At 30.3% G+C, this 17,270-nt stretch overlaps 2 protein-coding genes across 3 annotated transcripts in view; one reads left to right on the forward strand and one right to left on the reverse strand.

Annotated features, from left to right (window-relative positions):
* LOC130899053 (suppressor of lurcher protein 1) overlaps nt 1-17,270 on the reverse strand; it is a 253,451-nt gene that overhangs the window by 21,253 nt on the left and 214,928 nt on the right. For both annotated transcript variants that reach the window (XM_057808763.1, XM_057808774.1), the window contains one exon: nt 11,601-11,672. In XM_057808763.1, the coding sequence (XP_057664746.1) occupies nt 11,601-11,672 (72 nt within the window). The remainder of the gene's footprint in view (nt 1-11,600; nt 11,673-17,270) is intronic.
* LOC130899056 (uncharacterized) lies at nt 13,566-15,102 on the forward strand. The gene is made up of 2 exons (XM_057808788.1): nt 13,566-14,060; nt 14,948-15,102. The coding sequence occupies exons 1-2, from the start codon at nt 13,677-13,679 to the stop codon at nt 14,972-14,974; spliced, it is 411 nt and encodes a 136-aa protein (XP_057664771.1). The 5' UTR covers nt 13,566-13,676; the 3' UTR covers nt 14,975-15,102.

Here is a 17,270-nt window from a genome sequence, read left to right on the forward strand (position 1 = left end):
TTTAGTGAAAATTCACCATAAGGCTCAATGTTTTTTAATTGTTTTATTATATTTTTTTTTTATTTCAAACCAAATCTGACAAAGCTGTTATGTATCCAAAATAAAATATTTTCATGTTTTTTTTCAACTATGAATAGTGTTCATAGATTAATCATGAAACATATGTAAAAACATAACAAAATACATGAAGCAGTTTACATCAAACTTTTTTGACTCTTTTTTAAAGTATAGTAAAATACATTATTCCAGGTTTTTTTCAGAACATTTCAAATACGCTAGACTGAAAAACTGCGCTTCAAAATAATAGAATAGAAAATGAGTTTACAAAATAGTTCAAAAATAAATTTTCGATTTCAAAATACCGTCTCCATCAGTTTTTAATTATTCGAAAACGTATAAAAAATATCTTACTACTTACTAAAAAGTTTGGAAAGTGTGTTTTTTTTTAAATAAAATATCTATATCTTGTTGCTGCTGTTCAATTTTGTGAATAATTTATATTCTGAGGTATAACTTTAATCCTGTTTGGAAGATCTTCGCATTTCTTATTATTACATTTTTTAACGAGCAATATCTATCTTCGACTAATGATTACAGCAATCGATTTCGTCTTGCAGTTTGATAATTTCATACTGTAATAACTGAAGCATATTTGTGAATTTACATATTTTCTTTAAATATTATAATGACCGAAGAGCTAATAGTTTTGAATCTAGATTGAGATTGTTTGAGCAGTTGAAGTTTTCCGCCCTTGTTATAAAGTGCTAGGATATAAAGAATAATAAACAAATAATATAAGACAATAAAAACACCATTCCAATCAGAAATAAACGGAGAAAAGTCACACTACCATACAATATATGTAGATTGTTTGGGGAGTGGCATTCCAGCCACCATTCACCTAAGCCTAGAAGATATTTAGTACAGGAATCTAAATCTAATTCTTCTGCTTTCAGAAGGAGGCTATTTATTTGTTTTTTGTTCTATTTCCCAAGGTATTAGTACAACTCCTCGGTGTTCTTAAGCCTTTTGATAAAATGGGTAGAACATTCGCAGAGTAGATGCTCTGCTAGTTCCATAGCTTGCTCGCAGAATGTCCATGCCCATCCTCTTAAGGTGGTATTTGATGTGGCTGTGACTCGCCAGAAGACCGACAACCAGTTTATTGTTATTTCTGATCATCCGGAGCTTGGAGCGTTTCTCCAGCGACACTCCATCTGATTCTTTATTCATCCATTTAGTTCGTTATTGACGTGGCATTTCATGAGGTCACAGCAAGACTCTGGTTCCAAAAATGGAGTCGTTACCTCCTTTTTGGCAATTCTGTCTGTTTCCTCATTACCTGGTATACCTTTGTGGCCTGGTAGCTGCATTAGGGTTACTTTGTTTCTGTTAGCTCATGATTTTATAGTTTGTTTGCACTCCCATATTAGCTTGGACGTGAACTCAATAGTTTTCAGGACCTTCAAGGCCATTTGGCAATCGGATATAATGTGAATAGTAAATGATTTTCCTTGTGGTATGGAGAGCTTGCATTTTGTCGCAAAAGTACCCAATCCGGCTCCTAGCGTTAGTCTAAAACCATCTGAATACCGGAGCTTGTAGAAGATCTCATTGACCCATAATTGGCGGCCATTCTACAATTCGTTAGTTACCTGATATATTACCTGACTTATGTACAAAATCCACAGTTGAAGATATATGCAATAAACTGGAGTGAAAGCAGCATATAAGAAAAAACAAGAAAAACGTAGACAATAATGTTCGATAACTACTGAGGTTGATGGAAAGAATATCACCAGTGTACTTTGGACAGATATTGGAAAATGGAAATAACTAAAAATTATGAAGTGTATCAAGCTTCCTATCATTACTACAAGTAATTAATCACCTTCTAGGTTATTGTGGACAGTATGTTTCACTAATTATACTTAATACAATGTTTACTACAAATACACCAACATTCACATTTGTACAATTGTATTTTCGCTTTCAGAAACCGAAGTAGTTCAGTATGAAAATCACTAACGGTTCCAGAAATTCCACCTTAGTTATTTCATTGATTTTTGATTGAAATTATAATAACAAAAAATTTTATCTTAATTACAAATATTCTATGAGGTTAAAATTCGTTGCATTTTTATTTTGTAATTATGACAGTGATTGGGTAAGATGATCCAAATTTGGGGCGATAGAACAATATTCTTTTGGTATGTTTTTGGATACACTTATGTCAATTATAAATACTCTATTAAAAGTTGAAAAACATTATTTGAGATCAAAATTCGTTGCATTTTGTTTTGTAATTATAACAGTGATTGGCTAGGATGATCACAATTTGGAATGATAAAACAATATTGTTTTAGTCTGCTCTTGGATAGACAACTTCATATTTTTGAGATAGATTAACTCATATTCTTTAACCACATCTGTGATCATTATAATATTCTTTTTAAACTGACTTGTTTAATTGAGTTTTCTTGGTTTTTATTTTGAAATTTTGTTCAAACTTCAAATTCATCAAATGCAAATAATCCATGAAATATTTCAATTTTTAAGAATTTTATATTTTGAATGAATGGTTATTATTCGTTATAAATATTATGTTTGAAACTCTCGTACATCCATGACAATAATAAAAAATTATGTGAGACAACAAGTAACTTTTATTCGACATATTTTAAACATTATCATAACCGCGTTCAACGTTTCAAACACGTTATAAGCTTATCGAAATATTACTTTATGAATACTAATCAAGAAAATCAACAAACCGTTAAACACTATATTTAACGTCCGAGTGAACCATCGTTAAAAAGTTTCAATTAAAATGTGAACGAATACTATTTAAAGTCGATACTAATTACAAACTAATTAAACAAGTTACCTTTTCCTCTCCTCAAATCGTTTGCCAAAGTTTTGTCAAGCATAATAATTGTAATTAGCACCAATTTTCGCATCATCATTTGATTTTTGATTCTGCTCCGAATAAGTTAGTTCAAACCCGGAAAACTTCGGGATAGAGTCAAACCCGCATAAATGACATTAAAATGTGATAGTAACAGGTTACGTATTCCTGAACTCACTAGGAACGTGTACGGCGACCTGGTTGTGGTAAATCTGGATGTGGATGGGAGAAATGGAAAGAGAGATGAAAATGCAAGAGCCTGAAGAGCATAGAAGCATGCGCTATCATGAATGAGATTTATGGAATATACATCAAAACTACCATTATGTTTTATACCCATTAACAAGCATGTAACAGAAACTCTCTTTAAACTTGTAAAGGGTATCGAATATAAATAATATTTTTTTTTAATTTATTATTTCTTAGACCTTTTATATATGTTTATGTTTCTAGTTCGTCTCGACCGAAAGTTTTTAAAAATATTAAAAAAAATCTAATTTGAAAACAGAAGAGACCTAAAATCAAGACGATTTAAAAACATAAACATATAAACAATATGTATACATTTTGAAAATACTACATATTGGTATGTTAATGATTACATTCCAAGTACAACTTCCATATTAGTATAGAAGGTGCAAGACGTTCTTTTTTGATTTTTTAAGAAGGGACAAAAATTTGGGAATAATTCAACAATAAGGAGGGGTGTTGAAATATAAAGAGGATGAAATCAAGAGATAAACCTCAGATTTTGTGGCCTTGATTATGTTGATAGAATTAAATTAACACGCGAAAATTTATATTATTTCAATGCTACAAAATCGAAATTGATTCCTTTAAATTTTCTGTGTATAAACTATTATAAAGAAAATTTGGAGAGACCTATCAAGATAGATAGATTTTACTGAGGTGGTTTGTCCTTTTTCACTGATATCTTTCAGATCGATTGGGGTCCTCTAAATCTTAATTACGTTCTCCAGTATCATTCTTCTAATGAAATTTATTAGCTTGAAGACTAAATCATTCATGTGGTTTTTTGCCAGTGGCTTTCCTAAGCCTAATACCGTGAACCGCATGCTTATTTAACTATCACAGTGAAATAGTGTGCACTCTATAGCTTTTTCATTTGTCGACACCATCAATTTTAGATGTCTATTCAGCTTACAACAGACTCAGAACAGTTTTGACCGTTTTTAATCAATTCTGCCCTGATTATAGGCGATTATTATAATATGAACTGTTTCGCTTGTCTTTACCATAGTGAGTCTTGCCACCATAGCCTAGAGATGTATTTCAACCGTTTCAACGAAGTGTATTGGCACAGCTTTATTGTCCAATTCATCTACCTTTTCGTTGCCTCAGAACCCGGTCCATACTGACTTTACTATGGTTACTCAGCATGAACCGTCTTACCTGCAAAATTCGACAGATCCTACCTATGAAGGAATAAATAGGATATATTTCTAGTTTAGGAAAAACTTCATTTTATACTACATTCGGTTTGTAATCACTGCATTGAAATTTTGATTATACTATTTTGTTATATTATATATTTTTGAGGTAAATAGGTATGTGAAAGATTTGTAATAAATGTCTTGTCAGTTTTCTCGAATGATTCCAGCTCTTTTCATATATTTCTCAAGTTAAAAACTAGCAGAGTCGTTTTGTCTTCATTAAAATACCCTTCCGCTGAGAATATAATTAGCTATCTACTCTGAAAAACGTGAACCGTTTTAGTCTTTACTTTCCTTCTATCATGATAATTTATAAACTCGCATCCGTTAACCATGAGAAAATGTATTTAATGAATTTAGATGTTTGGAATTAATTGAGAGGCAGAAAGGGATGAGATTTAGTCTAGACAAAAAACCGGAACATGGGAAAAATGTTTGTATTCACTTCAATTTAGTGCCTGATGAGACAAACAAAATAAGAAATTTATATGGAAGACGTTAAAAATTCAGAAGCCACACCAATAATTCGATTTAATATCCACCATGAATGATTTAGTATGTGAACCGAAGCACATTAGTTTTAAAATAAAATGAATATTGAGTTATAAACTAAAGAGAACGTAAGAAAATATACTAGACTAGGGACATTTACAATTTCAAGAAATACGATTTTTTTTGCACTTTGCAAATTCCTTGGTAAGATTATTCGTCTAATCCGTATACAAATGTTTCAATTAGAGATATCCACTGTCGATTCATAATACTTCCTGAAACTATCTTTAGGAAGTATTCATATCGTGAAACTGATACCTAAAAGAGAATTCTTGCACACACTACGAATAATATGACAGCTAACAACTCAGACACCAAAGTCTTTTTCTTTGATCAGTTTACATATAAAAATACAATAAAAACTCTATATTGCTGTTTTTATTACTTTGAATTTCATATATGGACCAAATAAACGACCAAATGAAATATCTTTTAAATGATAAATCACTAATATTGCTTTTAATTTTAAAAATGCTATTCTTTTGTAATACGATATATGAGTCAACAACAAAAATGCTGCTTATCATAAATGGCGATCCAATCCTAGTATTGAAAATAATATATATATATATATATATATATATATATATATATACATATATATATATATATATATATATATATATATATATATATATATATATATATATATATATATATATATGTGTGTGTGTGTTCGAGATATATACCTTAAAAAACCCAATATTTAAAATTGATATTGATTGATTTAAGTATACTACAATGTTTTTTGCCAATTACTTGGAGCAAACAGCGACGTTTCAGAGGTTGATAACACTTTCCTTATGGTGATTATATTGTTATTTCCGCCATGTTTCTGATGTTATTTGTCAGAATTTTGAATTTAACTGATAAATTAGTACTCATATGAAGGAAACTGTTTTTGTGATTGAGTAAATATGGAGAAACAACTTCATGAGTGTTAATAACATTACATTATTTCTAACGTGGAAAGACAATTGAAGAAACCGAGAAAAAGTTACGTAAATATTATCCTGAAAGTGTTCCATCTCATGGAATGATTTGTGAGAGGTTTTCTGATGTTAAAAGTGGCCGTATGAACACGGATAATGATGAACGTGTCCAAACATCATTTTAATGTAACTACTCCGTAAATGATTGATAAAATAGATGTCTTTGTACTTAGTGATGGTTGAAGAAAGTAAGTAAAATATTTAAGAAATTTTAGCCGAAAGAGTATACAATGTTCTGCATAAAAAGATTAAATTCAATAAACATCCCAAATTTTATTTGCATTTAGCCGAAAGGGTATACAATGTTCTGCATAAAAAGATTAAATTCAATAAACATCCAAAATATCATTTGAATATCTTCAACCAAAAATGCAGTCAAAACAAAGGACTTTTTTTGGCCAGCAATCACGGAGTAATATTTACTGAAATAGGGAAAACGATAATTGGCCAATATCTGCTGACACATTTTCATGCCAAATTTGAAAAAAAATGAAAACGACAAGGTCAAATCATCCGTTATTATTGTGGAAGAATTAGCCGAACTTGGTTACGATTTATTGCCACAAGTGTTGGTTTTGTTTTGTGGATGGTTTGAAAAATGTGGAAACCGGTTGGAAGATTACAATTCAGATGTTTTATCTTTTTTCATTAAATATTTGTTTGACTACATCACCTTTTTTTCTTTTGTATTGTATCCTCACGACACAGTACTATAAATGATGTTACAGATACACCCTATATAATATATTTTATTTACTGCATTTGCGATTTTTTGCGAGTTTTTCAAATGCAGATTATTCAAAATATCATTTCTAAGGAACCAACTGGAAGAATTTAGAAATTTATAAACGCGCTTTATTCGAATTGAACATATACCGAGTTTCAATAGTGTTGTTGATAAGATTTTGAAAAGCAATTTTCTTTTTTCTCTTTCCATTGTTCTGACGCTATTGTGTCTGAAAATGGATATTTTTAATCTCAGCTCTGCGTAACTGCTAGCTGTAGAGAATATAATTTTTATGTTTTCTTTAATGAGTTTATAATTGAATAGAACTGATGCTAATATGTTTATTGGTCATTTATGGAAATACATGCGGAAATTTAATCACAATAAGCTTCAACATCTATGATAAATCAATCCCTCTCCTGGCCACCATAGCCGTAGTCACATTTAAGAACAATTTATTATTTTATTTTATCAAACCTTAGCAAATCTTAGCAGACAGGTTAATTTGAAAACGATTTGTAAAATGTTTTCTGGGAAAAATTATAATTATATACATTTTGCAAGAGGGTATTAAAAGATTAAAATTTTCAGCGCAGTGTTTGTCACAGAAACGTTTACAAAACTTTAGTGAATATTCAATATGTCGACCTTTAAAAACTATACTCCAATACATAAAGTGAAGACGCATGCAGTCTCTGTTAACGAGAAAGCCATGGCTTTAAATGTATATGGTGTATTAAAATATCAGTACCCTTCAGTGAGTGTGGATGATTTAACAAGTATATTTTATGAATGCAGATATGTTCGAGGAATACTTTATACAAATGCTAAATCTTATTCCATCCGGATCTGTAATTGTTCTTGACAACGCCAGTTACCACTCGAGACAAGTTGAAAGTCTACCTACGACGTCATGGAGAAAACAAGACATTATTAACTGGTTAATACAAAAAAATATTACATTCAACAATGACTTGAAAAACGAACTTATGTCAATTGTCAAAATAAATAAAAATCCCCACAAGAATTATAATATTGATGAAGTGACAAGAAATCGCCAAATTTCTATTATTCGTCTTCCTCCCTATCACTGCGAACTCAATCCTATCGAATTGATATGGGCCCAAGTTAAAGGCTTAAATATGTTACGAGAAATATTTGTAGACTATTGTATATAATATAGTAATGTGTAGTATATAAGTATGTATATAGTGTATATATAATAGTAATGTAAAGTTTAGTATATTTTGTATTTTTATTTTTCATATTTACATGTATATACTCGTATTTGTAAATAATTGAACAAAAATAACTGTATATATTGAAAAGCAATAATAATATTTTACTTATTACGAAAAACCCATTGCAACGGCTCTGATGGTAAGGGTCTTCTTTCTTTTTGAGAGATTCAGAAGTTGGTGTGAAAGTATTAAAATAGAGAGAGAAATTAAGATATCCTTCAATTTTGGAAAAAAAAACGATGGCAATTCGGATTATATGTGACCGCTTACATTTTAGTACAGTTAATTATGAGGAAATTATATCTCTATCCAGTTATTTATTTATCATTGGGATATTTAAATATTCCAAATTTTGGACGTAAAGTACCGTACTAAAATTTTCAGGATTTTGCATTTATAATAAGCATTTATTACTCTTCGCGCTTTCCAAATAGAGTATAATGATATTTTCTTTTGGTAGAGACCTTAACTCCACTTAAGCCTCATTTTAAACCAGTCGTAACTTGTTTGGACTAGTATCTAATTATATTAGGAAAACAATTGATTTACTTTGTTTTAATCATCCTCTCTTAATGATGACACACTACGTTTTTATAATAAATAGTATGTAGTGCGATAAATATGAAATTCGTGTATTGTAAAGACATGTTTTGGAAGCAAAAGTAGCCGTGGCAGCAGCTAAACCCTAGAAGGTAATTGGAACGACCTAGATCAGGTGAATGAGGCGGTCGTTTTTTCTGAACCAACATAGCGAGTTAGCAAATCAGGACAATATTGACCAGTTATCGGTTTTGCCTGTTTTTCAATAATCAATAAAAATCACTATATTAGAATGCTAAAACACTGCCCATGATCATATTGGCCGAATAAAATGGTTTTTGCTTTTTGGGAGCACATTCCTCGGTTAAAGTCCATTGTTTCAACTATGTTTTTGTTTGTGTGATATGATGAGCTCAAATTTGATATCTTTGACACATCGACAATAAATTCAATTAGATTAGTCTCAAAGATATTCAAACAATCGTTTGAATGTTTAAAGTAAGTTAACTTTTGGTCTATATAAAACAATTGCCGCACCCACTGTGCAGATATACTTATTTTTGGAGTAGTTACAGTAAATGACCTGCTTATATGACCACTTTTAAAAACAGAGCATCACTTACAAATTATTCAGTTGGACGTAACACTTTCGGGATAATATGTACGTAACTTTTTCTTGCTTTTTTTCACGCAAAGAATAATGTTCAATGAATACTCAAAATTCTTTATTCCCCATATTCACCCAACAAAGAAAACAGTTTTTTTTTATATAGGTATCTGTTGGTTTTATGTAAAATTTTAATAGATGACATGATGGAAACTAACAATAATGTTGTCACCCTCTCAATAGTACCTGCTCTATCAAATTGTCTTAGTACTTCACATCTCATTATCATTATGCGCTTGGTATTCTTAATAAATATATTATAGAAACTATTCAACTCTACCATAGTTAATTAAAACCAATATTAAAAATGTTACATGGTACAACTAGCCATTGATGAAAGAAAATTTTGCACTTGTATTGAAACTTTTTCGAATTTATTCATTCTCTAGATGAATATTTTTAATATCTGAAAAGTATATCTCTTAATATATTGTGTGTTTTTTATTTTTATTATATCTCTCCATTGCTTCTTGCACTACTTTCCATACGTCCATTCATGTAATTGCATACTTATCACCTGATATTTAGTTTGGAATGGAGATTAGTACCTTGAATAGTAATACAGAATCATCAATTTTAAATGTAAAAAGCGAATTCAATTTATCTAAGTAAAGTATTAGAAGAAAAAAATGCTTAAAAATTATTTTTTATATTTATTATTATTATTAATAGACAAAGTTCTGAGCAATTTTCGCCCCAAACTCTAAACTAAATTGGAGATTTAGTTATTTATAATTTCTTTTTTTCCTTCTTCTATCATAGATAAAACGTAATTCCTTTGTAAACTTTGTTACTACTGTATTTGTGTCAGTGGCCCGATATGCCCAAAACATATTAATTCCAAAGAAGAGTCCTTTCCTCATAATTTTCGGAACACTTTGTATAAGCAATTATTTGAAAAAATTTTGGGTTGAATGATAGTTGGTTTAAGTATTGACAAATATAACTACTTCACAATCATACATTTAAAATAATAAAATGAGGCTCACGTTTGCTTAGGAAGCCGAGTATACAAAACAAAAAGTACAGCCTGGTAGTTTTACGTGTGATCTGTATTGGTCCAACATTTTGAATAATGTAAAGAACGAGTTTCATGAAATATGCAAACTTGATTTACACAAGCATACTACACTGTTGCAATTTACACCATTGTTGGGCCTTGTTGTAATGTCCTCCAGATCCGGGGTTTGAGAGATATTATGAAAAATTCACGCGTTAATTAATGCACAAACTTACTAATTTGAGTGATACGGGCTACATGATGTGATAGCACTAGGCATAGCTTTTCCGTGTACGAAATGTGGAATAAACGCAACGATGGTAAGAGTATAATTAAGTCGGCTTTGGAGTAATGATATTATAATTAAAACATTGCGAGTTAAACTCAAATTCAGTTTAACATATAAGGTTTCCAAATATTTTATTTTCAAGAATGTCGTGAAACAACTTATTAAGTTAATAATACATTTCAATATATTTGTAATTATTCCGAACAGTCGAAAATATGTTTTGAGCCTTGACTACGTAGTTGTCTTCAAAATGTTTAAACATGGAAAATTTATCCAAATAATGTGATTCACAAACTTATTTCATATATTGCAACAATCTGACAGGCGTGTTTAACAACAGTATCCAATTTGTCAAGTTTCCCGTTATTTTAGCATAATGGATAGCAATTATTTATTTTTATAGTGTTGTATACACTGACTAAAACCAATCTAAACTTACAGAGGTGGCTAAATTGTTGGACTTAAAGTAAAGTATCAAAAATATTTGGTGATGATTCCATGGGGCGTGCACAAGTGTTTCGTTATTATGAGGGAGAATATAGTATTAATTCTGCATTTTTTACTTAAAAACTCAAATTGATGGGTAGTAAGTATTTTATCTTTAAACAGAAATGATAAAAGCCTCTTTCTGGATAAGATCTTAGATAACTGGGAAGGAGTGCAATTGGGCGATTATTCGATGCTTGATTTTTACCTCCTCCTTTAGGCAGAGGTATAATTATAACCGTCTTAAGACAATTGGGATAAGTGGCATTTTGAAATGAAACGTTAATTAAAGTGGTAAGGTGATTCAATGTGCAATCGGGAAGACTAGAAATCATTTTTAATGTAAGTCCATCAGTTCCGGCTGTGGATGGGTCCATATGTAGTTCGTTCCCCCCGGGCAGACAATGAATGAATGAATACAAGTTTTTAGAAAGATTCTAGTGCTACAATAGCCTCTCCATTTGCCGAATTTATCGCCTTGTGACTTTCTTCTCTTCCTCAAAACAATTCTCACCTTCAACTTTGATCCTATATCATTTAATTTCCGCAGATATAAAATAAAAAGTAATAAATAAGGTCAGCCAAGAGCTGGAAATGGTGAAAATATAGGTACAATCTATTTGAAGTAACTGACAGAAATATAGCAAAAATCAACAATTTTAGATTATTCCCCTATCTTCTGCCAGAAACTTAGATATAAAGTAAACCTATTAATAGGCCAAAAATACGTAAAATGCTACTTACTTGTCTCCCTAACGTTAGGTTCAGTCTCTATTGATTGTGAATGCGCTCCTTGCTGACTAGTACTCCGATTATCTGAAATAATAGCTAATGTTAATGTTATTCAACTATTCAGAATTAAGAATCATTCTCTTTATTATAGTAAATTTGTCAATGCTCGCACTTGATTAAATATCATAAACACTTAGTCAGCAATTATTTTATTATAAATACGAATGATTGTAAACAACTTTAGAATGAATATATGTATCGTTCTTGGATATATAATTCATTCAATAAATTATAGTTAATTCGCCTGTGAAGTTAATAGTAATTTTGAGTTAAATAAATTTTTAAAAAACAAATTTTCGGCCATTGAAAATATAATTAGCAATGTAGGTTATCATTACCATATTATTATGGTAATTTTTTACGTGACAGTATAAAAAATGGTACTGGATTTTAATATCTGTACCGATTCGAATAAGCAGAACAAAGAAATGAGATAGGAAGAGAAAATAAAAAAAAGAGTTAGGATTTCAATTGATATAACGGAGCATTCAATGGAAAATAATATAGATTAACTTGAGAATGTTCGGTAGAGAACAATCGGTGACAGTTAAGTGAGTATATCCAAAAATCAAAGAACGGAACTGAAGTAACCAATAAACATTAGAAAATACATTGATTTAAATGGGAGAACGGGAATAAAGGGAAATGGTTGTGATGGCTCCATCAATTTGGTTAGGTTAGCACTAGGTAACAAGAGGTTTTAGTGGTACAATGCTCATTCACCCGCTTACTCCGTAAATTATAAACCACGTTTTTTCAATTTTAACCCTTCTGCCAGGGGATAGGGAAGATGTGAAAATTGAAAAGGAGGACAAGGGAAGCCAAATAGAGAGAATGAAGGAAAAAGGCAGGTTGAAGAGACCAGTGAAACGTTGGGGATATTCTACAAAGAGATCCCGCTCACCCACACGGAGTTAGGTTATTATTATTATTGTTATTATCACAACCTGATGAGCCCATATTCATGTCAATAAGAACTTAATATAATAGCTTGGAATTATTATAGTTATGTCAAAAATATGTACAATCCCATTATATCTGAATTAAAATTTAATCGATATCATCTTTTCCCACCTTCCGCAATAATTTGAGGGCATATTTACTGGAAAGTGCCTTCTACTCTGTAAATGACTTCTATTCTAATAAAAATATTTAATTCTGGACATGCTGCATACTGCTTTAATTTTTGCTATGGACTTATTTACTAATTATTACCTATTACTATTACCTATAATTTAGTTACTCATTATGGTTTTATTCTGTAGATTGAAATTTTAATTTATTTGTTTTATCTTTATTCACACCACACTTGTATTATTAGTGTGGTTATAAACATGAAATGTGAACTGTCTCAATTCATTACATACAGCTCTAGGATACACAAAGATTTAAAGAAGATAATCGGTATTTTCCATCACACACATTGATTTTAACGAAACAGTCAGCTAAATTGTTCTCTATATTGAGAAGTCATGTGTAATCGCATAACATGCATGTCTGGAATCAATGAAGATTGAAAATAATTTAATGGGTACTATCCGACAGAGCGTAGAACGTTTTCATTATTATTAAGAATCCTTATTACTGAATGAAAAAAAGAAGGAACTATAACTAATCTTAGGGCACATAACCTCATTTCTGATATAATTAAAAATACTCTTAATGATGGCTCAATATAATTATATTTACGTTTTTAATCACGATTCTCTCCACCTATTGATAGTGGTTCTGACGAACCCAGGTATCTAATAGATAATATACATTTCTAATATTCTTTTTCATGTTAGAAGAAGATAGCATTCTGCATTCCACGATAACATTCAATCTGAATATGTCAAAATGTCAGATATCAATATTTGTTGTTTTTTTTTGAAATTGACAGTTAATTATTTACACTTCTTAATCAAATATATTCAATTTCAATTTCATTCATTTGAACGTTCAGCATGGCATTTCAAAATTAGATGTGTTAGATTGTTTCAAAGGTGAATCATTAGATTCAAGACATACATAAATATTCAGTACTATATGATGAAAAAGAGAACAAATTGCCGTGCAAGTTGCTCCTCTAATTGTGAAAAAAATCATATTTGTAGCAAAAGCAAAAACGGAAATCCTCTTAATCATGGACCTGGTCCTTCAACTACCAAATATAAAAAATCGGAATCTAAGTGCGAAGCCTTCAAACCAAAAATATCCACTCCTAACAAGTGCAAGCATTCACACGTTGGCAAGTCTGAAAATGATGGAGTCCCTTCACTCGAAGTTCTATTGAAAATGACACCTGAAGAATTGATGCGATTATGTAAATGTACTCCTACTTGTGATTGCAGGGTATGCACTTGTAAATTGATCAAACACTCCGATTTACTTCCAACAAAAATGAAGAAAAGCAAGCAAAGAAAGAAAAAAGTAAGTTTCGTATATTTCTAAAATCTATGAGTTGTTAGTATGGTTGGTATGGTTGAGAAAAAATAGAGTAATAATGACCAATGTAGGATAAGTAAAAACAAAACCCTGAAATATTGTGATTTTCTTTTTATTATACAGGTAATTTAGTATGTGCGTTTAGTATCCAGCTGACTGAAATACAAGACGTGGAAATGCTGGAATATCAGTTTAAAATATATTTTTAGTAAGGAGCGTTAGGAAGCAGCTCACCACAACAGCATCTGAATTGGCTAGAGACAAGGCGCGAACGGTGTAGCATAGACAGATAGTATATGAAACGTTTACAGAAAGCCAATCTTCATAGTCAAAGACCACAATATGTTCACCGCTTTACAATTTTATTTACGGGTACAGTTTGGAGACGGACATACAGATATGGTGCGGTAATTGTGTGGGGTGAAATAATAATTGACCTTGTCTTTCCACACAGCTCCTTAATGCTCCTTAATGGCTCAGCAATACACTGACAACATTCTTTGACGTATAGTGTATCTATTTTCTTACGTTGTCGGCAAAAGTCCCATGCTATTACATGATAAAACTTGTCCATATATTGCGTTTATTATTAAAAATTGTATGATCTATTAAGAAATTGATGTGTGGGATATGCTTCTATGTAGAATTACATAATGCCAACATTCACACTGAATAATAAAGACCTCAAATGGAAATTAATATTGATTTTTACGTGTACATACCAACGCGAGAATGCTTTGCCTTTAATTGTTGAAATTTGAGTTATGTAACTAGAACAGGTGTTATTTTGATATTCCTATATTTATATATTAGAGTTGTCGATGTTAAATAATATTTTGATATATATCTAAATTGAATTATTCTTATTACAGGCACTTGAAAACAGAAAGACTATTTAAAAGGTTCTAGAAGCTACAATTCACAGATCCGTGCATGGAGTCTAGCTATATTATCAAAACATTTATATGTAATCAATATAATATCTAAATCTGATGTATAGAAATTCAAATAAATCCTCTTTCTTCGATTATTGCAACTCAGTTAAAATAACGATTTTTCAAATGAAGTTTGGAATAAACAACAGAAGTAATCGCAAGCACATTCCAACAAATGGGAATGAAAATTTTTATGTACGATGTGCATTAAATAAATAATTAAAGAAAAACGTGGTAAACGATGAGATATGGGAAAGCTTATGCGAAGCATTGGAAAAACTGTAGAGCTCTAGACAGAAGACTGCTAAACGGGGAAGAAGGAGAAGAGAGACATATAGTGGCCTCTTTGTAGATAGCAAAGAAGTGAGAGAAATAAAAAAATAAGAGGAATGGAATGGGAAAGAAACGTAAAAAATGAGCGGCATAGGAAAAATATTGAACTAAACAAGGATTTTGATCATTTCAATGGATAAACAAACTTTAGAGGAAGTATGGATCTACAGAAAATATGCAACCAAAACATGAAATTTTACTGTACATAACCATATTACATAGAAAAATTGATTAAAAAAACAAAGACAAAAGAATATTAGAAAATAAAACAAATATAGATAAACTGAAAAATAATTTAGTGTAGAGGCGAGGGCACAGGGGAATGAATTAAAGAAGAAGAATCAAATATTCAATTAAAGATTCCACGAAGATAAGAGATAAATAGAAGTCAAAGGAATACCCTCAAATTTAAGAATTTCTCATAGTTTATGGTAGAATAGTTCAGGATTCAAGATACATGGAGGTATAGAATGAGGTATACATCAAAATAACTCTATAATTCTTATTCAGTGCTATTATCTTTAGGCGAGAAAAGTCATTCCTGGCTGCCGTTAGATATTTGATTTGTCGTCGATAACACTGAATACGTTGGTATTCGATCTGTTTGATAGATGCCTACTTATAGTGAGATAAAATCCATTTGTTCAAATGGGTAACCTTCATAAGTTGTATGGTATATTTTGAATATTTTTCTTTTCTTATAACTTTTTCTAAAATTATTCATAAAATTTGATATTGTGTCTAATTTGGAATTATAATAATCCAGAAGGTGAAAGGCAGAAGACAATACATGGATAAAGATTAGATTTACGAAGAGTGGAGATGATCGAATGTAAAATTATATGAACCTTTCATAAGAAAAGAAATATTTGAAAACCATAAGCAATATTGTCTGTTTCACATTCTAACTGTGTTGTTTACTTCAAGACAATCTAATAGATAGTACCAAAAAACCCAATCAAATTGGTAACATACCTGTGAAGTCTAAATTAATGAATATATTATCATTCAAAATAAGGCTGGCATATTTAAGAGTTTTTTTTTAACAAATTTGGGCGTCTATATCTCAAATGAAATAAATAAAGGATACCCCCAGATAATTTCCTCATAAAAATAGAAAAGTTTATGGTAAAGTGATAATTTACTAACCTTAATAGTATTAAAAATAAATTGTATCATTTCTAGTTCAACTAGTGTTATAATCTAGCAACTGATTGGAATTGAATTGCATACCAATGTCTGTCAAAAAGATAATTGTAATTACCAATTAGTACTTAAAGACCATTATCTTATTCCAAAATAATTTATAACTCCATAGTACATTCTGATGAGATAATGTATAGGCAAGGAAGCTAATGCTTGATATTCCAAAAAAATCTGCAGGAGCTTAAATATTGTAGGAGCAACGATGTTACCTTCTTGTAGTTAGTCGACGTACAAGAGTTCATTAGGACTATAGACCTGAAAAGCTAACTACATGGTCTACTATGCAAAATATTGTTTGAGCTATTTGGTTAGTCAGAGATTATATCATTCTTTGCTCCAATTTTTTCAAAGAACTAAATTTAAACAAGTTGAGTATTTGATAAATTATGAAAAGTAATTATGACCCAATGTCACCTAATAGAAGAACCGCAATACTCTCTGTTTTTGTCTACTATTTCCAAGTAATGTTTGTTTACTGTTTATTCATGATTTTTATTGATTGTTCACGTTTTTTCGATTCAGAAGATTGTACTTTATTAAATTATAATACTAGTTGATTATTGTATTTACAGCATTACATAAAATGTAAATACAAAAAAATACAACTGATTGGGAAAAATCCTCAATTATATTTCTTTAAATATTTATATTTTAATCATCATATAACAATTTACACATTAATATTGGAAAAAATCGATTGATGTTTTATTAAACCTAACAT

The sequence above is a fragment of the Diorhabda carinulata genome, chromosome 1 (assembly GCF_026250575.1).
Source record: "Diorhabda carinulata isolate Delta chromosome 1, icDioCari1.1, whole genome shotgun sequence".
NCBI classification, from domain to species: domain Eukaryota; kingdom Metazoa; phylum Arthropoda; class Insecta; order Coleoptera; family Chrysomelidae; genus Diorhabda; species Diorhabda carinulata.